Source organism: Anthonomus grandis, chromosome 19 (genome assembly GCF_022605725.1).
Source record: "Anthonomus grandis grandis chromosome 19, icAntGran1.3, whole genome shotgun sequence".
In the NCBI taxonomy this organism is placed as follows: domain Eukaryota; kingdom Metazoa; phylum Arthropoda; class Insecta; order Coleoptera; family Curculionidae; genus Anthonomus; species Anthonomus grandis.
Genome location: NC_065564.1, coordinates 12,583,170 through 12,609,821, shown reverse-complemented (window position 1 = coordinate 12,609,821; position 26,652 = coordinate 12,583,170). Strand labels below are relative to the sequence as shown.

The 26,652-nt window shown below is 32.0% G+C and overlaps 1 protein-coding gene across 2 annotated transcripts in view; it reads left to right on the top strand.

Annotated features, from left to right (window-relative positions):
• LOC126747383 (uncharacterized) overlaps positions 1 to 26,652 on the top strand; it is a 157,999-nt gene that overhangs the window by 120,863 nt on the left and 10,484 nt on the right. Inside the window, exons 8-10 of one of the 2 annotated variants that reach the window (XR_007664172.1) lie at positions 15,246 to 15,364; positions 16,235 to 16,348; positions 16,427 to 16,494. Coding sequence is in view for 1 of the 2 variants with exons in the window: in XM_050455969.1 (XP_050311926.1) it covers positions 15,246 to 15,364; positions 16,235 to 16,348 (233 nt within the window). In the remaining variant the exon portion in view is untranslated. The remainder of the gene's footprint in view (positions 1 to 15,245; positions 15,365 to 16,234; positions 16,349 to 16,426; positions 16,495 to 26,652) is intronic. The other variant, XM_050455969.1, reaches the window with a different exon arrangement.

Genomic DNA, 26,652 nt, shown 5'->3' with positions numbered 1-26,652 from the left:
CAATCATTAATATAGTTTGTAACATCTGTTTTCATGGAGGGCCAATAGTAATTTCTTTTAAGGTGTTCTAGAGTTTCGTTAATTCCTCTATGATTACATTTGCCTTCATGTTGGTGTTTTATTAATAATATTTTATGGTCGTATTCTCGTATGTTAGTGACTATTTTTGTACACTTAATTAGTTTCAGTCCAGAGCTATAGAAATTTTTTAAATACACTCTGTTAAAATCTAAATAAAGTGAGTCGTCATAAAAATATAGATAAAAAGTTTTATTTCCGGTGGTGTAGGTTTTTAATAAATCAAATATTAGTTGGTCGTTTGATTTAGGGATTTTTACTAAAAGAAGTTTTAGATGTTCGAACTTATCGTGTATAACATCAAGTTTGTTTATGGAATGTCTAGAGATGATCATTTGGTGTGGTTTGTTATTTATTATGTCATCTAGTATTTTAATTCCTTCACTAAGATTATCAGGGTCACTGCATGAATGCGGTGTTGCCAAAGTTGGGGTATTGTCTATGACTTCTAAATTCGTGTTATTGTTAGCTGGTCTTATTAAAATATCTTGCAATATTTTAATTTTTGGGGACTTTCGTTGTTCGTTTTCATTTATGGTCGGGTTGGAGTTATAGTTGGTGCTTGTAGATGGTTGCGGGTTAAAGTATTGCGATTCAGGTGGATAAGGGCGGGAATAAATTGTATCATGATTTTCGAGAGGATTTTCAGCCATATTACGCAAAAAATCTAAAATGTCATTGTTGACTTCGCCTGGATTGTTAATGATGCTTTCGTTTTCTAAAGCGTTTATTTGAATTCTGGAAAGGGCATCGGCATTGGTGTTTTGAGTACCTTTTTTATAGATTATTTCGTAATCAAACTCTTCAAGCTTGAGGCGCCATCTGATAAGTTTACTATTTGGTTCTTTTAAACTAAAAAGCCAAACAAGAGGACGATGATCGCTATAAATTTTAAATTTCTTTCCATAGAGATAAGGGCGGAAGTATTTACATGCCCAAACTATTGCTAAAAGTTCTTTCTCAATAGTAGAATATCTGGATTCACTATCATTAAGTGTGCGGCTGGCATAAGCTACAGGTTTGTCATTTGGGACGTTGCCTTGTGAAAGAACGGCTCCTATTGCAAAATTACTTGCATCGGTGGTAAGGATGAATGTTTTTTCGAAATCGGGGTACTGAAGGATAGGGGCATTAATTAGCAGTTGTTTACAATGCTCGAAAGATCGGATAAATTCAGGAGAATGAACTACTTTTGAATCTTTTTTTAAGCAAGCTGTCATGGGCTTAGTTATTTTTGCAAAGTCTTTGATAAAACGTCTGTAATAGCCTAGAAGACCCAAAAAGGCTTTAATTTCTTTTGGACTTTTAGGAATTGGAAATTTCTGGATAGCAGATATTTTATCTGGATTTGGTTTGACTCCATTGGATGTAACGACATGTCCGAGATATTGTACTTCTTTCCTGAGAAACTCGCATTTGTCCAGTTGAACTTTAAAATTCGATTCACGAAGTCGTGAAAAAACTTGTTTTAGACGAGAAAGATGTTCTTCAAGGGATGTGCTAAATATTATTATGTCATCGAGATAAACTACGCAGATTTCGTTTTGGAGGCCACGAAGGATGTTATCCATCACTCTCTGAAAGGTGGAGGGTGCGTTTTTAAGACCGAATGGCATTCGACAAAACTCAAAATGTCCAGACTCAGTAGAAAAAGCGGTTTTAGAAATATCATGTGGATCCATCTCGATTTGGTGGAAACCATTGGCGAGATCTAAAGTGGAAAAATACTGACTTCGACCAAGTTTGTCCAGAATATCGGCAATATTGGGAAGGGGGTATTTATCTCCTACAGTGCGCTCGTTTAATCGCCTGAAATCTATAACGACTCTCCATTTGCGTTTGCCAGAAGAATCAAGCTTTTTTGGAACGATCCATATTGGACTGGACCAGGGAGAAACTGAATTTCGAATAATTCCTTGATCTAGCATTTTAGAAACTTGTTCCTTGACTTCTTTTTTGTGAATCTCGGGGTAGCGGTAAGTTTTAGTGAAAATGGGGCTTTCGTCTGTTAAATTTATTTTGTGTTGAATTTGGTTTGTAAAAGTTAATGGGATTTTGTCACAATAAAAGATGTCTCTAAAATTAAAGCATAATTTTCTGAGCTTTTCTTTTTCTTCTTTATTACAGTGTTGTAAGCGTAAATTTTTCAGATTTTCTTTTAATAAATTGTCATGTTCGATAGTAAGAGTTTGTTCAATTTCCATTTTTTGACAAAAATTTACGTCTAAAGAATTTATTGGTTCAACGTTAAATGATTTATTTATGTTGATTTTGACGGGGGTCTCGTTAGAATTAGTGACCATAGTATAAGCGTAAAAGTTAGAAATGTTTACTAATGCTTTTGGAATTTCTACTCCATTTTCGAAATTTATGTAATCAAAAATTCCTAAACCAGATTCAATAGTCACAGGTAGTTTAATAACTTCTTGCGATCTTGGTGAAATGATTATAGAAAAGTTTTGAAAAAAATTGTCGGAATTATTATTGGTTATTTCTTTAGAGTTTTCGAAAATTATTGGAATGTCAGAGTTTTGTGTAGAAAGTTTACTATTTTTTAGGTCAATTTTAGCGTTTAGTTGTTTTAATAGATCAGTACCAATCAAACCATCATATTTTTGAGAGAAGCTAAATAAATAAAATTTGTGTGAGCCACGGGTGTTAAATATTTTAAAAATAGGGATGTTAGCAACTTCATCGTGAAAGGAATTAGCGTGTGCCGTCTGTATATTAAATATCTCATTTGAAATGTGATTCTTGAAACATTTGTATGCTAGTTGCGGACTCATCAAACTTCTCGAGCTTCCAGTGTCGATTAAAAAATATGCTCGTATTTCTGGGATGTAAACGTACGGTAAATCTGATCTAATATTATTAAGGTATATTATGTTACGGGTTCGTGGTTTGTGATTTCGTGAAAATTTTGCTGTTCAGATGTATTGTAGGGTTCATCGGAACTATGAGGTAGATGACTTTGATGGTGTGATGAACTATCATGAGGTTCATCGTATTGAATTTCTGGGAATGCACCAGTTAATTGTGCATGTGGCGACAAAATTTCACTGTGATAATCAGAATAATTGTAATTTAAATTAATATAGGGGTCATTGGAATAATTATCAGGATCGTAGTAATTATTTTCTGAATATTCGGGGTAGGCGGATTCCAAATTATTATGGATAATAGTGTTGCCAGAACTTGTATCCATAGGCTCAGGTTGATTTCTTCGAATAATAGAGCTTGCTCGGGGATTAAAATTATTTGGTCTACTTGGGGGTAGAAAGGGTTGTCTAAAAGTAGAGCTGTTACTACTTCTAAAAAGGTGGGGCTGTGAAATAGAGTCAGTACGAGATCTATTTTGGACGTTATTGCCTAGATGAACAGGGCCTTGAGGAAAATTTGAACGATTCAAATTTTGGGGAATTGATCCAATACCTTGTGGTACATTAGATCTGAAAATATTTTGAGGTAATGGGGTCGGTTGAGGAGCATTTCTATATGGAAAATTAGAGGTTGGAATATTCGTATATGGTCGTTGTTGGGGTTGATGCCTGGAAGAATGTGGGAAATTTCGAGGTGGTAAGGGTGGTAAAGTAAGCGGTCTTGAATAGTTTTGTTGAAAATTCTTGCCTTGAGAAAAATAAAGAAAGTTCTCTTCTTCTACGACTAAAGAAATTGCTTTTTCCAAAGTGTCAGGGTTTCTTAGCCTAACAACAAGTTGGATTTGGTAAGGTAATCCATTTAAAAATGTTTTAAGGGCAAAATCTTCGTAATGTGCTAACTTAATTCTACGTTCATTTTCATCTGCAACGGAAGTATTGAGTTTTGAAAATAAGAGTGAACGAGCATCTTGCACTCTCATACCAAATTGAACAGGATTTTCATTTCTACGTATTTTTAATAAAATTAAATCTTGTATCAAACATTCAATACTACGCTGATCTGAAAAAGCTATTAAAAGTGCGTCTTTAATTAATAACCATGAATTTAAATCTGAGTTAGAGCATATGAGATCGGCTGCACGACCTCTCAGTTTCATTAAAATTGTATCAATTAAAGCTAAATTTATCGGATTATTTAAATTAGTGGCATCTTGAAAGTTTTGAAGTACATGCTCACAAGCAGTGATAAATCTATTGAGTTGTCTTGGATTGCCATCAAAAGTAGGGATATTGTCAGCTTGATATCTTAACATACCAATATCTATTTGACTCCTTTTCTTTTTTTCGATAGTAATTGAAGGTAAAGGTCTTAGTTCTTCGTGAGAAACGGTTTGCAAAAAATTTATGAACTCGTTGAGTTCTCTTATTTCATGCTCAGACATAAAAGAAATTCAAAAATCTAGTAAAATTTACAATTATTAACTGTAAAAATTGTAAAAATAAAGGTTATAAAAAGGTAAAGCGTCTTTTTATAAAGAAATAAAAATAAATGGTAAAAACTTCAATTGAAATTGCACTCAAATAAAATAAAATACACCTTGGTAAATATTAAAATATACCAAAATACTCGAAAATAAATGCAAAAATATATCACCAAAAGGATTTAAAAATAATGGTAAGGAAAAATGTTCACTTACAGTAAGGTTCTTGCCAAAATTTCCATTTGTCTCTTAGCCTAATTTCCTAAAGGAATCGATTTTTGTATTCCCAGGACCTAAACTATAGCTGTTCTCAATCCGGTGTTGAACGGGTGGTTGCTTCAATTGGATCGCTGCAGGTACTTCCGACGATTCTTGTTCTTTGAAGGTTTCTGCAGGTCTTCTTTCAGCTTCCAGGGATTGTAGCGGTCTTCAAACCGTAGAAACGGACCCAAATATGGCGATTTTTGTCCAATATTGGAAAGACCGAACTACCGACTGCGCCAGTTAAAGGATAACAGCCGGCATTTGCTTTTTTAAAAAACAAATTTATTGAGAACAGGGACTAACTTAACTTACAACTAACTTGATTGATAGATAATGACTACATCGATTACTATATTAATTGTTATTGCTCTTGTCTATTACATTATATTTATACGTTCTAAAAATGATGACAATACAAACTAAGCTATTTCTAAATAAAGTATGCAGGGTCGGCATAAGGTGGCGGGTTGGTACCCGTAACTCGCGTTTCTTGATTTGATTCACGGTAGCCCGGCCGTGCGTTGTTGTCATATGATACTAAACTTATCGGCGGTTCAAGAAATTATAAGAAAAATGCCTGAATTTTGTATTTCCATTCTCAAAGGTTTATTATTATTTTTTTTGAAATGATTTTTTAATATAATGTTTCTAAAATCGATGTATCTAGAGACGTATGAAAAGGTTTTTTTATTTATCTTTTTGGTTTTTAAATAAAAAATCAAAATTTTAGAAATTCGAAAAACTGGCACCTATCAACTCTTGACAAAAATATGTACATTTCATTAGTGAAAACCGCATTAAAAAATATTGTAAAATAAAAAAGTTATCCAGGAAACAGAAATTTATGGGTGAATAATCCTCTTAAGTGAGCCTCAACACAGCCTGAACTGAGCATTGTACTGTGGCTCTGTGATTTTGGATTGGAACTTGCCTGAAATCGACTTGCCCATGTGGTCGTTACCCTGGTTGTAGCTGACTGGTTCCAGAGCTGGCGAGTTAAGCTACCTTAGCCACAATACACAAGAGATTAGGGAACACGCAAGTTTTTGCACATTTTATTTTATTTTTCTCTTATTGAACGGTTTGATTTAGGGTTGGGGGTTGATTTATTAATTTGAATTTTATGGGTTTATTTTCTTTTATGTAAAACAAAAACGTTAAGGGGATCTTGCTAAGTCTATTTAACCTGAGGGTTTCCATTTGAGTCAAGCATCGACATAATTGATTTTGACATTGAGCCTGGATCGCCTTGTAAGGGATCGGCTATTTGCTACAAATAACATATTTAGTTTTAGTGTTGGTTGTTGGTTAACAGGTTGTATTGCACCAACATACCATTAATAGGCTTTTAAATTCGAACCTTACTATTTAAAAGTTTTATTTAGATTAATGCGACTTGACTAAAGTTTGTAAAAGGTATTTTAGGGCCAGTGAGGTATTGTGAATTAGGCTCCAAACATATACTTCTTGTAAACAACACGTGATCACGTTTTGGATTTTTCCCCTTGAACAGTAGTTCAGTGCGGATTTGTTTGTTTTACTAATTCATCGCCTTAAGCATACCTCAAGTAATTCTTAATTCTTTTATCAATTTTTTTAATTACTACAGTATTACATTTTGAATAATTATCTAAATTTGAATATCTCAGTGGAATTTAATTTTTTTTATATATAAATGGAAGTGACTATGGAAATTCTTGGATGATTATATCAATCTGGTGGACCTATGGATTGTTATTTGAGTTTTTCCCAAATTATTTTCAGCTTTTAGGATCTAGGTACAAGCATAAATATAGGTCATCATTTTCTTGATTAAGGGGGGCTTATATTGTAGCGTTTTATTTTTCTATTTCTTATGTTCACTAACGTTCCATTGATATTTCATTAATTTCAATAATTATATTAATAATTTCAGTCAATTTCTTTTATCGATATTTCTTTAAATTCACACTGTCAATGACACATTACTACTGTAACGCATCACTCTCCTGGTTTTATTATTCATGCTATCTGTCACTCTTCTGGTTGGTCTTAATTAATGTTTTCTCTGATTGGATTGACATTGACAGCTCAGGCGAGAGGTGGGGTCGTTACTGCATCCATTTTTCGAGGACTTGTTCCCGTATTGCAGGTAGAAGCACACGTAAAAGGCCAGTTTTTTTATTTCCGAAGTTTGTGAAGCAGGAAGTGGCCAATATGGTTTATAATTTATAGTCCTTAATCTTGTTCCTTTAGGGAACTGTTTATTTCATAATTCTGGTGCAGGATGCCTAAGATTTTGATGGATAGATAATGAAACTTAGCAAGGTGAGTGTGTCACATTTTGAACGCCATTCATTTTTATCGACAGTGAATACAATGGCAACCGTTGTTTTAGGGTTTTACTTTTCCGTTTTCCTCTTTATTCTTCTTCAATTGTTGATGGCTGCAGGCTTTTGATTTCCCCGGGAAATTGCTGTAAGCTGTGGAGCTGGAGCCAGAGTTAGAGCTAGTATTAGAGATTTCCAGTCCAGATAGCTAAGCTACAAATGGCATACATTCACAGCCTCGGTTTTGAAGGCTATACAGGCCAGTTTATTCCATTTATTTAAATATTACTAACCATAGATTTTTCTCACTAATTTAAATTTTTACTAATATATCTTTAATTTCAATTTATTGCTACAAATATTTAATCAATATCATAATTTAATATGTCAAATTCTTATCTATAATTTTAGTTATTTTTTGTTCAGTATTTTTCAGTACCTTTTTTGGTGGTTAAGTAGATATAACTCGGTTAAGGCCGATATGCCTTAGGTAAAAAGGCTCATGAACTTTCCCCTGCGTAATACAAATATTTACTAAAAACTTTAATAATTGCAATTTATTTTTCAAGTGCTGAAATCTACCTAGTAGCTTAATCATAATTTAAATGTTGCTTTTGACAAACTTATTTTAATCATATCAACATTATTCATATTTTAATTTGTAATAAATTATTAACATTTAACAGATTAGAACATGAGGTGTATATTATCTTTGATGTAAATATAATTTGGTTGTATTGTTAAGATATTTTTTTTGCCTCTTTAAATCTACTTTATCCAGGGTCATTTAATTATTAATTGAAACCTATATACCAAGTTTTTTTCTTAGTTTTCTCTCATTTATAAAAACAAAACTAAGTGGCGCCCATTTATTTAATAGTTATAATCAAGATTATATTTTTTAATAGCCAGTCATAAGTGAACCTTCGAACAATCCCAAGCCTCCAATAATTCTGAGCTACCGTCTGCAAACTCTTGGCAAAATAGTAACACTGTAAAGTTAACGCCACAATATTACCATCATAATATATCAGGGTTTGGTGTAAAATATTTAAATCAAGTGGCGCTCTTATTAAAATTTCTCCCACTACCTTCTCCACTGTCTAAAAGCTGGCGGCCACCAAATCTCTGAATCTTTTAAAACAAAATTTGCTTGTCTGGAGACTCACACGGGTTGGAAACAAATTGGTTTGAACCGAGTTACGCGCTACAGTTTGACAAACCTTTTGACGTATTTCGACGTTTTTTTATAAACAGTGGTTTTCGATAAATCCGTGGTGGGAAGTTTTCAAATGAACACCCTGTGTATGTGGCTTATTTAAATGTTTGTAAAGATGTTTAAAATAAAGAGAATTTATTATTTTCAGTCAGGATAATCATTGTTCCGAGCAATTTGAAAAATTATATTGAGTTCCTTTTTAAAATGTTTTTGAGAAAGAGGGATATTAAAAAGACGGTGGAGCAGTGAGTTAAATGCGGAAAGCTTTTGATTAACTGGATGGTTTGAAAAGAAGGGTATAACGTTATCCGTAGCAGTTGGTTTTCTATAAATTTCAAATTCGAATTTTATGTTGTTTGTTCTTTTAATTAAGAGGTCTAGAAAAGCCTGATGGTTCCTGTTCGAGAGTGAAATGAACAGAAGGATTGATAGAGTTTTGAAATGCCCGAAATTCCAGTAAATCCTCCGTGGAACCAGTGAAAACTGTAAATATGTCATCGACGTATCTATACCAACATCTTATATGTTTTTTATAAATCTCGCAATTTAAGATTTCTCTTTCAAGAAAAAAAAACATAAACACTTCTGCCAGAAAAGGTGACAAGTTGGAACCCATTGCAAGACTTTTGACAATATCATTTATTATCAACTTAAAAGAAGTTTTGCTTCAGTACACTGTCGATAAGAGAATAAATTTCTAATATGATATGAGTAGGTAGATTGCTTTGTGAAAAGAGAAGTTCTCGGGTGTAAACGAGTGGCAACGTCGCCAAAGTGACGAGAATATTACGTTGTTTTTGCTCCTCAAAAATTTAGTGTTTTTATGCAGATTAAGGCAATAAAAATTGTTCAAACCTGGTAATTTATATTACCTGGAAACTAGTCCATAAATTAGTGGAAAAAGTCTATGATTTTCTAGACACATAACTTTAGAACTATTTAAATTCCTTTCTCGGGTCCGCATGTGAGAAACGTAAACATTGCGCAGTATAGCGAATATCAAGGCAACCTGCTTACAAGGTTGGTTGCGGTATTGCCGGCTTGTCGGATAAAACTGACTAATTATGGAATGCGATGTTTGTAAAAAAAACAGCTCGCAAATTGAAATTTTTGCTTGTGATGGTTGCAAAACTCGATTATGTAGAAATGAAGTGTTGTCATTGATAAATGCTTCTGAATACAAGGTTTTGCAGCTTAAATCAAAGCGGCACTTGAAATTCTACTGTGAAAAATGTACTAAAGGTGAATCATTTTCTCTATATCAATCACTAATTGAGGAGAAACAAAAACATATTGAAGCTAAAGAGAAGATTATCAGTTGTCTGGAAACAAATAATAAGGAATTATTACAAAAAATAGAGATGTTAGAGAAGAAGCTTCAAAATACGCAGAACGAGAGCAAGGGGACCTTTTCTGACGTGGTAAGGAGAGGAAAACCAGAATCTGTTGTTCTAATAAAGCCTGTTGATGAGCAGGATGGCATTTTAACCAAAAAGGAGATTAGGCAAAACGTAGATCCTTCTAAAATTGAAGTTTCGAAGTTTAGGCAAATTAAGGGAGGTGGTGTTGTAATAGGCTGTTCGGATAAAAACCAGATTAAGGATCTTCGTACACAATTGGAAAAACAGTTAGGACAAAAATACACTGTGGAGGTACCATCTTTGAAAAAACCAAAAATGAAAATAGTAAATATTAACAAGGATGATGTAGGTTTAGAAGACTCTGATAGTACAATAATAGATTTAATTGTTAAGTGGAATAACTTATTTGACGGGGAAGATTTTTATATGAAAGTTTTAAAAAAATCGGTAAATAATTTTAAAAATATAAATCTTATCCTTGAAGTCGATTCAATTACTCATAACAAATTATTAAGTCAAGAAAGGGTCAAACTAGGGTGGTCTAGGTGTCGTGTTTTTAATCACGTAAGTGTCCTACAATGTTTTAATTGCATGGGATTTAATCACTATGGTAAGGATTGTAAATCACAACAAATCTGCTCAAGATGCTCTGGCAATCACTCTTATAAAGAATGTAGGTCTAATGAAAAAAAATGTATAAATTGTATAAAATCTAAAAAGCCAAATGAAAACTTAGATGTTAGTCATGAAGCCTTAAGTTGAGAATGTCCTTGCCTATTGAGAATAATTAGCTTATATAATAAGAAGGTTGACTATTTATCTGACTGTGTATAAATCTATTTCAATATGAATAATATTAATAGCAATATGTCTGCCATTCTTAAAATGGCACATTTGAACTTAAGGTCGATTTTTACGGGATTTCAGGAGTTTGTGGATTTGGTAATAGGTAATGATTATGACATTATCGCAGTGACAGAAACTTGGTTAACTAATAACGTCTCGTCAAATGTGATTTCTATAACTGGTTACAATTTTTATCGCAAAGATAGGTCTACTGGCCGAGGTGGGGGGGTAGGATTTTTTGTTAAATCTCACTTAAAGGCTGAGATTCTTAACCTTAATATAGGTACAGATATAGATGGTTTTGAAAATATGTGGCTAAAAATTAATATAAACAGGGTCTCTATTACTGCTGGGGTCATATATCGTACTATGAATAATATTGGGGCTTGTGCAAATGCACTCGACAATATTCTACCAGAAATAATATCAACCTCCGACTATGTAACGGTTCTAGGGGATTTAAATATTAATTTTTTTAACAGCAATAATCCAATATCCGACATATTTGATGTTTTTGGTTTCACTCAGACCATTGATGAGGCTACAAGGGTCACTGATAGAGTATCAACATTACTAGATCCTATATTTTTTAGTGATGCAGATGCTATTATGGATGTTGGCACCATCTCTGCTATCGGGATAAGTGACCATAAGTTGGCATTTTGTAATATACGCTTACCAAATCTTAAAAGAGTCCAGAAAATAATATCATTCCGCAGTTACAAACATTTTAATGAAAACCTTTTTAATACAGAGCTTTTACAAATACCCTGGGATAACATATATTATTTTCCAAATATAGATGACAAAGTACAATTTCTGACACAGAACCTAATAAAATTATTTGACAAACATGTACCAATAAAGACCGTCCGCGTTAATAAACCCCCAGCACCTTGGCTTACACCAGCTCTAGAGGCCATATTAAAGGAACGTGATAAGGCTAACTTAAAATATAAAAAATCAAAGTCATTAGCTGATTTTGAAGCTTATAAGCGGGCTCGAAACTTTGCACTTGCTTCTATTCGAAGGGAAAAAAAGGGCTATTTAAGTTTTTTGGAACAACAAAAAAATAGTAAGTTACTCTGGAAAAAATCTTAAAAATATGAATGTAAATGTTGAAGCTCAAAAACTTCTAATAGTGAATTCCCACTTGACTCTGTTAATCCTGATAGTGCAAATGACTACTTTTTGAGTGTATTTAAAAAATCAAATAAATGTGACCAAAAAATACATTTCTATAACACAAATAAACTTAAGAACAACTTGCACTTTCAATTTAATATGATAGATTCCAGTTCAGTGAAAAAAATATTTATTCCATTAAGTCCAATGCTTCTGGTCATGACAATTTGACACTTTTTATGATAAAGCTTAGCCTTCCTGCTATCCTACCTCATTTGACACATATTGTTAATTCTTGCCTAGAAGCTGGGTATTTTCCAGAGGACTGGAAAAAGTCCATAATCCTTCCTGTTCCTAAGACCAGAAAAGTAACTGCTGTGAATGAACTTCGTCCCATAAGCCTGTTGCCTGTCCTATCTAAAATTCTTGAAAGAACTGTTCACACACAAGTATTAAATTACCTAAATCTTAATAATTTGCTCCCAGTTCATCAGTCAGGCTTTAGGTCTGGACATAGTACTACTACTGCTCTTCTGAACTTAACTGACAACATAATAAGGGCATTAGACAAAAATATTGCGGTTGTCCTAGTCTCCCTGGACTACTCTAAAGCTTTTGATCTGATAGACCATGATTTACTGTGTGCTAAACTAAAATATCTGGGCTTTGACGAATGCTCTGTCTCCTTTTTCAGGTGCTACCTGACAGATAGACAACAGCGCGTACAAATTGGTAACAAGTTTTCTTCTGCTGAGACTGTGATATCTGGTGTACCACAAGGATCTATAATTGGACCACTTTTGTTTCTAATATACATTTTTGACATTTTCCAGGTAATCAAAAATTCAGATTCACAGTCATATGCAGATGATAAACAGGTTTTGCATTATTTTGACCCCAATAAACCAGCAGAAGCTGAAGCATCTCTCAATGACGATCTAAAATCCATCAATGATTACTCAAGAGAACATAACTTAAAGATAAATCCTGAAAAACAGAGGTACTTCTCTTTTGTTCAGAAAAGCGAAGAAAACTGCTAGAAGGTAGGTTGCACCTGAAACTGGGCGACACAACTTTGGGATTTTCTAAAAATGCGAAGAACTTAGGGCTTATCATTGATACTGATTTAAGGTTCAGAGATCATGTGAATAAGTTACTTCAAAAAAGTTATGTAAAAATGAAAGTTCTCTATGCCAACAGATATATCTTAGACTTTAATATTAGGAAAAAACTCTGTGAATCTCTGGTTTTGCCAATTTTTTATTATTGTAATATAGTGTACTACCCCTGTTTAGATTTAGTGACAAAAAATAGATTGCAAGTTGTGCAAAATAACTGTTGTCGCTTCATATTTGGTCTGAGGAGATATGATCATGTCTCAGCAGAATTTAAACAATTAAATTGGTTAAATGTGTCGGGTGTGGTAAAGCATCATTTTGCTACTTTTCTAATGAGGTTGTTAATATCAAATATTCCTGTATATTTGAGGGAAAAGTTAGTATTTCGAACATTTATTCATAACCGTGAACTTCGTTATGGAAATCACTTTACTATGCCACAACATCATTCAGCACTCTTTCAAAGAGGTTTTGCCTATAATGCAGTATCTTTATATAACTCCTTAGATCCCTATTTAAGAGATATTAGTTTAAACGGCTTTAGGTCTCAGTTTAAAACTTATTTGTTAAATTTACAAAATACTTAGTGTCATTATGAATTATGTTTACTTTTCACTTCTTTTTTGATTTAGAATAGGGATGGTTAAGTGTAAGAGTAGCCTAAGGCTAAACTTCGCCATTTGTATTCTTTAACCTTAATCTTATATGTATATACCTATAAAACATTTAAATCTGTGTAATGTATATGCATGATTAATAAAAGACGATTTATTATTATTATTATATTATTATTATAATAAACAATCTTCTGGTGGGATGCTTGGAAATAGGTTAGAAACATCGAAGGAAACAAGAAATGAGTTAGGGGGTATTTCTGTTTTTATTAAATTTTTGGTAAGTTCATATGAGTTTTTTATTGAAAGTGGGTTAGAGAAATTAGTGAGTTGAGGGAGGATAGACGTTAACCAGGAGGAAAGTTTTAAGGTAGGAGAATCGATATAGGAAACTACGGGTCTCACCGGATAGTTTTGTTTGTGTGTGTATTTTAGGTAGACAATAAAGAAGTGGAGTAACCGGATTCATTGGGAGGAGTTTGTAGGGTGAAATAGAAAAATGATCGAAGGTAGCTGTAATTTTATTTGTGGAGAAAAGACTTCCCCGACTAACTTTTCAATATTATATTGACACCACTTCAGAATGGACTCTTTCCTTTATCAAATAATGTTACAGCTGCTGTTGAAAGTAAAACCGTTGATTGAATATTTGGGAAGATAAGCAATTCTGTGTTTTAAAACGTACCCGGTCAACCACAAAATAAAAAATATACAGGTCAAATTACACAGTTTTACCACTAACGTTAGTGGTAAAACTGTCTAGTAATTTGAGCATCACACAAAAACTTCTAACTATAGGACAAATATACAGGCCGTCCCGTAATTACATCGCAATCTTTTACCAACCGCATCTTTGTCTAAAAATAAGACGAAAACCTCATATACAGGAATCTTGAAAAGTGAATCGTTTTCATGTTACAGGGTGTTTTATAATTCCTATTGAAAATGGTATTTTGTTAATATTTTCAAAACGCCTGCTCGTTATTTTTCGAAATTTTTATCGTATTCTACTGTTATTGTTATTAACTGATTTTATAACATTAGTGGTCAGCAATGTTAAAAATGTCAAAACCTTTTTTCTAGCTACTTTCTAATAGTATTGGTTATTAAATTCGAAAAGAAACAATATTTTTAGTTAAAAAAGGTGCTCTTGTCTTATTTCGTTAGGAGCGCCCGTTTTTGAATATATCAGACATAAATGTTTTGCCTACAATCATAAAGTATTTTTGATCACGTTTAATAAAATTAAAAGGTTAAAAGTTACAAATCAACAGGTATAAACATGACATAAGACAAATACTTAGTTTTAAGATCAAAAACTGTTTTCTTCGTTTAAAATTTTATTTCAAAATTATAAATAATTGAGAAAAATTAAAACAATTAACTTATTAGCTAAAAAAAAACTGAAAATACCAAACAAAATTAAATTACAGAAGTCTGTTTTCCGGTTATGGAGTGGCCAGCATACAGTCCCGACCTAAATCCAATCGAACATTTATGGGATAAACTAAAACGAAGAATTCAAGCTAGAATTCATATCCCAAGCTACTTACAAGAAGTAATAGTGAACTTGATTTGAAGAATAGTTTTTAAAAGAAATATATTGAGTCAAAAGTTTACAGTGGGCCGATTTCTATGCGCTCTCGAGTGTATTTGAGACCCGTGACTTGGAATTTAATTTTTACTATTTAATTTAGGTCAAGTAGAATTTAATTAAGTAATTCAAAGAGATCGGCTTTAAAAAAAAATGGACTATTTTTTCGAGATTTTTTAAAAAGCTACAAACAAACCATAGTAAAAAATGATGTTTACTTGATAAATGAAGACTTATAGTATGTTGTCTATACTTATATATTTAAAAAAGTAAAAAAAAAACAAAACCAAACAGTTATACAATTATCCATTTGCCAGTTTAAAGTAGTCACTACCGACAAAGATAATTTTTTTTTAGGTAAACATTCAAAGCAGAATAACGGAGGTAGAAGCAATTCGTCTCTATCCAGTCGAGAGGTGGAATTTCAAAATTGGAAACGCCGAAAAACTTACGATCCCATGAAAGCAGCCGCAGAGGTACAACTATTTATTAGTTGAGGGGCTTGAGGCAACAAGGTACATAAGCCATAACATTCTACTGAAAATCGAGTAGAATTTATTTATTATTTAACTGGACTTTAAAGGCTACAAGTAATTTAATAATAATAAGTCTCTGCAAAATATATTGGATATATTCAGTCAATAATAAAGCGTTCAGACAATTTGTCTGAAAGTCATTTTAGTTCAAATGAGTATGGCAAACAAAGATTACTATCCAACTGATAGTGACCTTAAATAACTACCTGAATCTAAAATAACGATTACCAAACAAAATTGTGTCTATAAAAAAATCTGAAAAAAGAGTTCTTTGGGTGTCCAATAACCAATTTGTATAAAAACAGTAAAATTCAACTTAGGAGAAGCTAATAGTTACATACATATTGGAAAGAAACTTGTTGCTATCTGAAAAAATTCAAGTATTGGATTGGCCTTTCCGATCACCTGATTTGAACCCTATAAAAAATTTTGCCCGCAGTTGGAAAACCAAATTAGAAAGTGGTTTTTTGGTTTATATTTTAAAAATGGTTTCATACATTTGTTCGTCACATTAAGTATTTTTAAAGGCTATTGATGTTCAAAAATTTGCTTAATGATATTTTTCAACTTGAGTGTTGAAGTGAAGAATTTATAAAACTTCTTTTGTACTAACAGTTACCGACTTCACATTTTTGAATGTACATATTTTATTAGTAACAGAAAGTGTAATTTTATTTTGACATGAAAAAGACATAAGTCCCTTTTTCTCAAAAATTATTGAAGTGGTTTACTGAGTGGCTTATGTACCTTGTTGCCCCGAGCGCTTCAGTTGATGTATATACAATTTTAATATTTTTTTTACATAATCAGGGTAAAAGAAAAGAGTTGGAGAAACGGTTGAGTGGTATGACTGGCAACGCCGCAAAAACAGGAGCTAGTCCAGATAGTTCGCCATCCCACTCTGGATCCGTACATCGATCACAGGTAAAGCATGCATCAATATCCTCTTTCTTTTTAAGCAATTTTATCTTTTTATTTATGTAGTTTTTTTTTCTTATTTAGTGGTACAACACTCTATAAGTGACGAAACCTCACCAAAAAAAAACAAACGTATTATTGATAAATTGCAGGTAATTTTGTGGTGTGAACGTCGTAAATGTACTTCTTCGTGCTTTCTCCTTATTGCTACAGATCTAACGTCCATCATGTTTTTAATTTAACCTAAAAAATTCTTTCGTGCAAAATCATTTGATTGCCCAATTAATAAGAAGATACATCTGCAATCGGTGCTTTCCATGATCTGCTGTAAAATTTGTAATTCATAATCGAAAATGACATTTAATAGATCCAATTGAGACTGGCTTTTAAAAAGCATGAAAATATGTTTGCAGTGTTTTTTTTTTGTTCAGTTTAAAATTCTTTTAAAGAACTTGTGGACACAAGAATTTAATAATTGTTAATGGTAATGAGTCTGCGACTGTTTGGATCGGGGTATACAAGAGTGAATCCTTACTTTTAGCAATATATTAGCAATATATTGTAAGAGGTTAATAAAGTATGATGAAGATCTGCTTCTCTCATCAAAAATTGATATTGGATAGAAATAATACACACATTTAGATCTGATTCTACTAATGGTATATTTAAAACAAAAACAAGTTTAAAATGCAGCTTATATAGTTCAGTTCAGAGATCTATTTGAATCTTTGATGTGCCGCGAATAGTCAGTGTGCCGGTGTTGCTTGTATGCATGTTTAAATCGCAAAATTTTATGTGGAAAGAGTCATAAAGTAATATTCTACGCGATATTTAAACATTCCATTAAATAAATAAATGTTTTAAACATCTTTTAAAGAATTTATACATTTGATTCGTAAAATTTGACTACATGCGCCCACTTACTATTTTGTTAGACGTCTGACCTCAGTCACAGCCACTCAAGTGTGAAAAGTTGCGCAGGTCCGGCCTTAAAATTTATTTGTATTTAAAACTTTATTATTCGGGATTTTTGGGTTTAGTTTTATTAAGTTAGAAATTCAGGATAGTTGATAGCAAGACAATATTTAATTTAACTATATGATTTAAGTACGTAAAATCAGTTTAACCAAAATTTAATTTAATAAGCTTAATTTTTAGCGCCATCAGTGGGATGTTTATAACAAGTGATAAGAGAATAGGTTTATAGAATAGGGGTTTTTTTTTAAGAGTGCGGTCCACCACGTGACAAAATCGGTTTCGAAGCGCGACAGTAGTTTCGTGGCCGGTGCAGTTTTCGCTGAAAGTAGCAACACTGACTGCCATCATTACATTACCCACTCCGCCGTTCCCTTCTCCTTGATATATCGAATCTCGATTACCAGGGACGCAAGTCAACTGGTCTTACTTCTTGTTAGCTTTATTAACTACTTTTTATGTTATAAAGTTTTACATATGTACATACAGGGTGTTTCGGGAGGAAAAGGAAATATTTTGGGGGAACATGGTCAGAAGGTCAAAATAAGATAAATTAACTCATATGTTTTAATCCGATTCTCGACCGTTTCAGAAATAATCGGTTCTGAAGTTTATTTGTAAGATTGTTTGCCGTTTTGTTCAAACGTGGCATGAGGATTTTCATCTGACTTCCGATGTTCATTGTGTCGGTTATTAATTCCATTGCGGGTAAAATAAGCGTCATCGCTAAATAAAATGTAATTATGTAGGTCTCGATTTTGTGGGATTCATTCACAAAATTGAACGCCTAAGCCAAAGTCACCCTCTTGAAGATGTTGAACCGGTTGAATATGGATAGGCTTAAAACCGTTTTTCCTAAGTGTCTTCCAAACGTCTACATGTGATGCTAATCGAAGTTCTTTTGTAATCCGCCTCGTACTAACACTCGGGTTCTCTTCAGCCATATCCAGAACATTTTCTTCATTTTCTACATTTAGTCCGCCTCTCGTTCAGAATTAATTCTTATGCTTAGAAACATTCCTGTTTCCTGAGCGTTTGCAAAAACTATCTGAAAAACTTTTCGATTAGGAATTCTTCGATTTGGAAAACCACGTCGGTATTCATCAACAGCACGTAATGCACTACCATTACAGAAACCATACACGAATATCATATCATCATACTCCCTATGGGTGAATGTGTAAGGCATTACGTAATGGAACCGTTTGCAACGAGGTTTCAGGCTAATCACGCGCAACTGGGATATACACTAAACTAGTTTCAAACCATTCCAAATATTGTGCTAGAACAAACCTAATGATTATATTGTATTATAATAATATGTTTGATTCTTCTGCTTTGTCTCTAAGTGGTATTCCTTTTGGATAAAGTGGATCAATTAATTCCGGTAAAAGGTAATGTTCATAGAAATTTTAATCTTGGGCAACATTTTAACTCTCCAAAATTCTTCATTACGAGGAATCTTCAAGAAAAACGACTATTAAAAATTATAAGGCATAGCTATAATGAATAATGGTGATGTTTCATATTTTAAAAATCATAATACATTTTTCAAAAAAGAAATACATTATTTAGTATGTAGTTAAAGTAAGAGTTAAAATTATACCTTTATCGCAATATTATTGATCTTATAACATTTTTTTTGAAATGTCCTCAACGAAAGTTAAATTTTAATACTGTTAAAATTACGGATTATCGGTTGAATGAGAACTTATTAATACAATGATTTACCTTCTATACAATTAATCCAAGAGGGCTCCATACTACAAAGAAACAAAATTTTCTTTTTGTAACTTGCAACTGTCCCTGGATTTTTTAGTAATAGTTGTGGTTCCTTTTTAAATGTAAGGAACCATTTTCAATGATAGCAAATGTAAGTTTTTTTCTCTAATTCTTATTTCAGTACTAATTTTTGAAATTACAAATGGGCATTTAATTTTAATAATTTGAACGGAGACTCGTACTTAGAGATACCATTAAATGTTAAGCAGAACATGTATTTTATGTAAGATACATGTTCGCGCATTTTTCTCGACAGGTACGCAATTATCTTGACGAATAATATCCCAAACGTTGGATTGGCCGTGGAGGACCTTTGCTTTGGCCTGCGCGTGGTCCAGACTTAAACCCCATGGACTTCTATATTTGGGGATATTTGAAATCAATTGTTTATTATAGTACTATAATTAATAATCTAAATGAACTAAAGGTAAAAATTGTAAAATCTGTAAATATTTAAAAAAATAATGAGGATCTTCTTTTTAAAATACGGCAGATATAAGAATTAACAAAAGTCGTAATATTTTTTAAAAAATAATCTTAGGTATTAATTTTATTTTATTTAGGATTGCATTGTTAAAAATCTAGTAAATTTAAGTCATTCATATATTATGAAAACCTAAAAGTGCGATTATGTTCTAAAAAAGTAAAAACTAACGCGACGAACGCCCTCTACCAAAAACACGAAAACTGTATAAAACTCCAAGTCACCGGTCTCAAATAACTTTAAAATTGTATAATAAATAAAATCGGTTACATATTTCGCTCTTATTACGAGCATCTCTAGACCATATACTGGGACACCTTGTACACTTATTAATTACAAAAAAAAGCATTATATTTATAGTTTAAGTGAAGTTACTTGGATAAGTATAAAAACTAAAAATGTTTAGCACGCGGCGTTTTCTTTATAGGGCATTGGCGTGCATATAATTTTTGTTTCTCTGGCTTAATATATATAGTAAAAATTTAGTTAAAAGTTATTTTACAACCAACAAAAACATTTATTAAGTCACGCAAAATTCGTGGTTAGATTTAATGAAACATATTTTTTACACAGTTTTTTTTTTAATATTAAAAAAATTGTCAAAAAGGTGGGTGGTTTGTGGTTACATAGGTATAAAATAATGTCGTGGCCGTGCTGCAATAGAATATAGCACAAAATAGAATATAGAATATAGCCCAAAAATTTCCGCTGAACAATGAATTTTCATTGAAATGAAATTGAAAAATATTAATGATATTTTTTATGTACATTATGTTTAAAAATTATAATTCAGGTTTAAAATATATTTAGGTCAAAAATGACACGTGTTAAGAAATTGATGCTCTCTTAAAATTTGATCGGTAAAACGATCATAAACTAACAGATTATGTAATGCCAAAAAATACCTATTTACCACAACTATTCGATTCATTATCACTAGTATCAAAAGGCCGCAAAAATGTCATTTTTATTGTTCAAAAGTTGAGACGAAAGTAAATAAAAGAAAACATCAACAGTATATAACAAATAGAATAACAACAAGAACTACAGTACAATATAAACGCGAAACCGATCTTAGGGTGAGCCAAGTCTTCACCATGCTAATTTTAACACACTCACAAAATTCAAAATTGTTTTAATTATTACTATATACAGAACTATATATTATGGCAGGCATCTTAAGAAATGGTTGATTCTTCGCAACATTATTTCCACGTACAAAAGGGGTGGTCCAATAGCGCCCCAACAAGAAATATAAATTTAAATATTATTTAAACAAATTTTCAAATGGCACATTTTTAGACTCAAAAACGCGAAACTTTGCCCTAAATTTAACCATCTTCGTAACTCTTATATTTATCGAGATCCCAATAGTGAGCTAGGAATTTGTAACACGTCGTATAATATATAATATCTAATAAAAAATTACGTTTATAAATAATGGAACACAATAAAAGTTAATATTTTGCTTATATTTGTTTAGTTAAAGAAAAGTGTAAAATAAAAATAATGAAACGTATAAAATAATTGCATTTCCTATTTTTGAGCGCGCGACTGTTTCCTATTTCCGGCCCGTCCACAATTCAATCCCAGCAGCATCGAGAGAATCTCGTATCTTCGTCTGTTTCACGTTATCCGCGCCGAACTTGCCTATCTTTATCTGACAAATATTGATTGTTGAACGGGCCGCCGGAGGCTGTGCTGGAAAGACTCGAATCGACCGTAAATATATACGGGAATCGATCACTAAATATCGTAATATATTTTGCAGTATTTTAATGCGTATATGTAGTTTCACAGATTTAACTAGCTACGCTCCAGATAACCACTCCAATGTATTTCGTTTGTCCCCACTGAGAAAGCAGCCGCTTGCTCGCGATTCAGCCGAAAACGGATATTTCGCTCCGATTGTGGCCCTGCGTTGCAAATTTTAATTTTTGTCGGTAGGTATGCTTCCGGGTCTTCGCTTCAATCATCGCATCGTAGCATCGCTTTCGTCGGCCACTGACGCACTTTTTTTTCCTCGATGCGACGCCGACGCGACGGGGTAATTTTATTGACTAAGTAGGTACTGTCACAGATTTTACATTTTAAATCTGTGGTACTGTGACAATAATAATTGACGATTTTTTAAAGAGGTTTGTTTTACTTGAAATTTTTTTTTGCGATTTTTAAATTCGATAGTTTTATATTTTGCAACAAATATAAAAAAAATTAAATGAAAAGTATAAAAACGAGCGAAAAAGCTGTTCTTTTATTTTTTTGCTTCTTTACTGTATAATTAATAAAAAGATTTTTTTTATGTAAACAATAAAGGATATATCCGAAATATTTAAACTATAATAATGTAAGTTTTATGGTATATTAAAAATAATTAAATATTCTTAAACGATAAATTCAAAAATAAAAAAAAATGTTTTTCGTTTTTGTTTTTAATCTATAGGTTGATAAGATGTATAGATTGATACATTATATACCTATATAGATAGTAGTACTTTTTTTTTAATAGTTAATAAAATAAATTATTAGACTGAGGTAAGAAAATCTTTAAACTATATACTTAAAATAAAGTCCAAAATGTTGTTTTTATAGAAAACGAAAAAAATGCTCTCGGGAAAAAAATATTTTAGTACTAAATATTGGGACACATATGACAGTAATGTTTTTAGGAGGAATGAATATTTGGGGTGATAGAGTTCAGTGTCTTTTATATGATGAGGCCATAATCGCGTTTTCGAAAATTTTGGACTTATGTTGTTTTTAAAATAAACGCCTCAATCATTTAATTTCCGTAATTAGTTTTTATTTCAAAAAGTATTCGCTATTTTAAAAAACGGCAAAACAAGTCAATGGTATTTTTAAGTTTTTACCTTATGTAGCAAATTTTTATATTCAGGAGAGGATGGCAATGGCTGAAACTAAAGGATGATGGTTATTTTTTATGTTATTTCTTATCTTAATTTCATTGTTAAAATACAAATTAAAACACCGTACCAAAATGTAACTTATAGCTTATATAATTATATTTTTGCAAGCACTTACATTATAATAATTGATGGCTACGTACACCTATTATAAAATAAGTAAAAATTTTTAGAATATCGTATATGTACATACCTAATCCTAAATAATAAATTTGTGGTCGATAATAATATAAAATTGAAAATTCTTATAATACTATTCCAACACAAATATATAGCTATAATAAAATTTAATTTTACAACTACTATTATTATGCAAGATCTTTCAACGAAGAGGAAAAATGGTATTATTTGATTCCCCCTGCTCCCAGTAGGTATTTCTCAAAAAAATCAAAATAGCTAATCGATGTATTTTAGCTCGGAGAATTCGAAAAGCATTACAATAAACCAATTGCATGAGAAACAAAAGACCTTTTGTTCAAGATTTTCTTCAAAATTTTTGTCCAAAATTTTAAAATTTTTTGACAATTTTTTTTTAATAAGTTATTTTTAATTATTATCAAATAAGTGCCCAAATAAATACAAATTTAATTCAAAAATATAATGAAAATGTGCTTTTTCCTTCATTTTTTTAATGATTTTTTTTTCATTGTACTCGAAAGAAAAATGCTGTCAAAATATTTAAAAAAAATTGAGGGTGCCATTTGAAATAAAAAATAGGGGTAGTTTCTCGAGGGTAAAATACGCAGGGGTAGTTTTGAATACATTTTTAGAAATAGCATTGTCTCCCATAAAAACCGCATTTTGGGTTTTTTTTCTTCAAAAATGTCCAAGTTCTACGCTGTTAACGTTGTCGTGAGACACGCTGTATAGGAAACAATAAAACTTTTGTTGTACGAAATAACACTGTTACCAGCAAATACCATTAAAATGTGCACGGTGTTATTGATAACGTACATCAAAAGTTATATGATTTTTGCTATAGAAAAATTTTGCATTACATTTTTGATACGTTAGAAAGTAAATTGAGTGTAGGGCATCAGACATGCTCACCATTGGACATTGCTCACCATTCACCAACGGAGAACTTTCTAAACGGAGGGAAAAAGAGACAGAGAGAGAGACAAAATCGGGGAAAAAGTTGCGCAATTTTTAGCTCAATAACATGCCATTTAAATTTTTTTTAAAATTCAAACGATTGTGAGGATAATCGAAAAAAACCGAATCTTTGAAAAATCTATTTTACTTTTTTCTGAGCCTATTCTTATTCGATTTTAAAATAATTTACAGTTTTGCATTGCCCCTTTTTTCCGTGCTACATGGTGGTATTTTTAGATTTTCAATACGACGTTTCGTCTTTTGCTGACCATCATCAACTTTGTTTTTTCGTAGGGACGCCATATTGGATTTTTGAATTTTTAAAAAGTACATACCTACTTTTTATTACCATTTTATAAATGTGTCACACTTACATATTATTGAATATGCGATTTGGGTACTTGGTGTCATCAGTCTGATATGCAGGTACGATACATCAATGAAAATGTATTAAAAAGTACTTTTTAAAAACGCAAAGAAAAGAAAAAAAAGAAAAAACAAAGTTAATGATGGTCGACGAAAATCATATTGAAAATCTAAAAATACCACCATGTAACACGGAAAAAGTGGCAATGCAAAAGTGTGAATTATTATAAAATCGGAGCAAAAATAAGTTTAGAAAAAAATTTAATATACATACTTAAATCTTTCGAAATTTTTTTTCCACCGTAGTTTTTATTTAAAAGAAATAGTTGGGTAGGCTCATTTAAATGGCCAGTTGACCTGAGGGAAGATGCACAAGTTGCACACTTATATTTGTCCAATACTTTTTTGCTTAAATACTCGGCATAATAAGTATTTGCACAGTCCTCCAAGGGATTGGATAATAGAGTACGAGAGGTCCCCGCCGTATTTTCAATTTCGGGTGAATACTCAAGATTTTCAGCACTTGTGCCACCTGTTTCGACAACTTTCTCTTGGATTTGACCTACCTCTGTTACAAGCTCTGTTTCTTTTTTTCTTCTATCGTCAAGAAGAAATTGTTCATCCATATCGTTAACTTCACAATTTGACCTTTTTGAAGGAGTTAGTAAACCACTAATTGTTTTAATACGGAAAAATAAACGAAACGACCTTGCTGTTGGGTTTAGGTTCCAACCCCCACGCTGTCGAGCCATGAAAAAAATCAAGGCAAGAGGCAAAAATCCCATGGCATTTAATCTGGTTATTACATATATAAGTAATTCTTTCAAATTATCTTTTACAACCGAATTTTGAGAAAAAAATTGGCCAGAGGAAACTTCCAATTGGAATAAATACCCTTAATGCAAAACACAAGAGCATGGTTTGCTGTTTTTTTGCTCGTCCCTAAAGGACCTAAATCCTCAAAACCCTCTATAAAATCTAACTTCTTGTTAAACTCTAAGTTTTCCTTCAAACTCATTTCATCAAATGACACTAGGCATTTTTTTCGTTTTGGGTCATAACAGCACATTTTTGTTTTAAAAAAAATCAATATTTTCATCTATAGTAGTAAGTAAAGCCATAAAACAAAAAGTAACACTGCAATTTACAAAATAATAGTCAAAATCAATTTAAATGAAGTATTACTGGATTAGATTAATCAATAATGATTAAATTAATCAATAATGATTAAATTAAATTAAATTAAAGATTAACATTAAATCTGTGATACAAGAGGCTCACCGCAACCCCCTTAAATCCTTAAAACCCCTACCGCCGTACGCCGTAATACATTTATGGTCGCCCGAGGTGATCGGTATGGGCGCCCGGGTCTTATTACGTTTGGCAACAGAGCGCAACAAGACGTGCTGTTGGTCAACCGGCTTGAAAAGTCGGGCGACATTTCGGGTGACGTTTCTGCCTATGCGAGTGTTTATCTGGAGCGTAGCTAGTTAAATCTGTGGTAGTATGTTGATTGTATTTTTTACATACTCAATTTTGGAGCTTGACCAAGTCACTTCACCTAAACTATACCAGACGTTTTTTGAAATACGTTTTTTACTTTTACGAAAAGTAGCTAAACCTAAATGTTTTTTTTTATTCACAACGTTTCGTATATTACGACCCATAACGAAAATTTTTAAACAACGACGAAAGTACACAATCACGAAAGTACAAAACACAATGCACTAATAAAATAAAGGAAAATAATAATTGCGAATATCGCTTAGAATAAAATCAAGACTATTTAGCACTACCCGTTTATCGAAACCGTTTCGACCAATGAAAGCTCTCCGGCAAATATTGCGCGTCCTAAGAAACAAGAACGGTGTTGCCAGATCTGCCTAAATATCCTATGGAGACCCAATTTTTAGCCAAAATTATTATTATTTTTTGGGTTAGGTTTTAAAAGAAACCAAAAATGTTTACAACATATATATTTCGTGTGTTATGTTTTACTAGATTTAAGGAACAGGGGATGGTCAATTTTACATTGTTTTAATAAAAAATAAAAATTTTCAACATTGTTTTTTTTGATTTTCAAAATTTTAAATAGCATCCCGTCTAGATAATCCAATAAACAATCCCTACATAAAATTTGAGCTTTCTAACTTTTTTTGTCTTGGTACAGGACCTAACCCCGTTTTACGCAGGTAGACCGCCCTCTTAATTAATACATATTATGATATATTATTATAATAATATACCGTGAAACGGGGTTAAATTGATCATTTCGTTTGTAAATTTGCTTGTAACTCTTTTGATAACTGCGTATCGATATTAAAATTAATCATAAATGACTGTGTAGGGATGCCGTAAAAGGATTTTGCAATCGTATCGCCAAAATAAGGTGTGATCAATTTCATACCAAAAGGGGGGTGACTTTGATCAGTGCCATATAATTGTATTCTTCTTGCAATGCCTTAAAATGCATTATGAACAATTTAACCCCCGCTTAAGTTCATTAATCCGTTTAAAAGTTACAGATAATTCTCGGTTTTGGGGTGAAATTGATGTCATCAAATTCCACTAATTGGTTATTTTTTTAGGTAAAATAAAAAAGAAACATTGCAGTTTTTTAATACTTTATTAAAAACACTTGTTTAAAAATATAAAAACTTATAAAAGACATTCAAAAAGTAAAG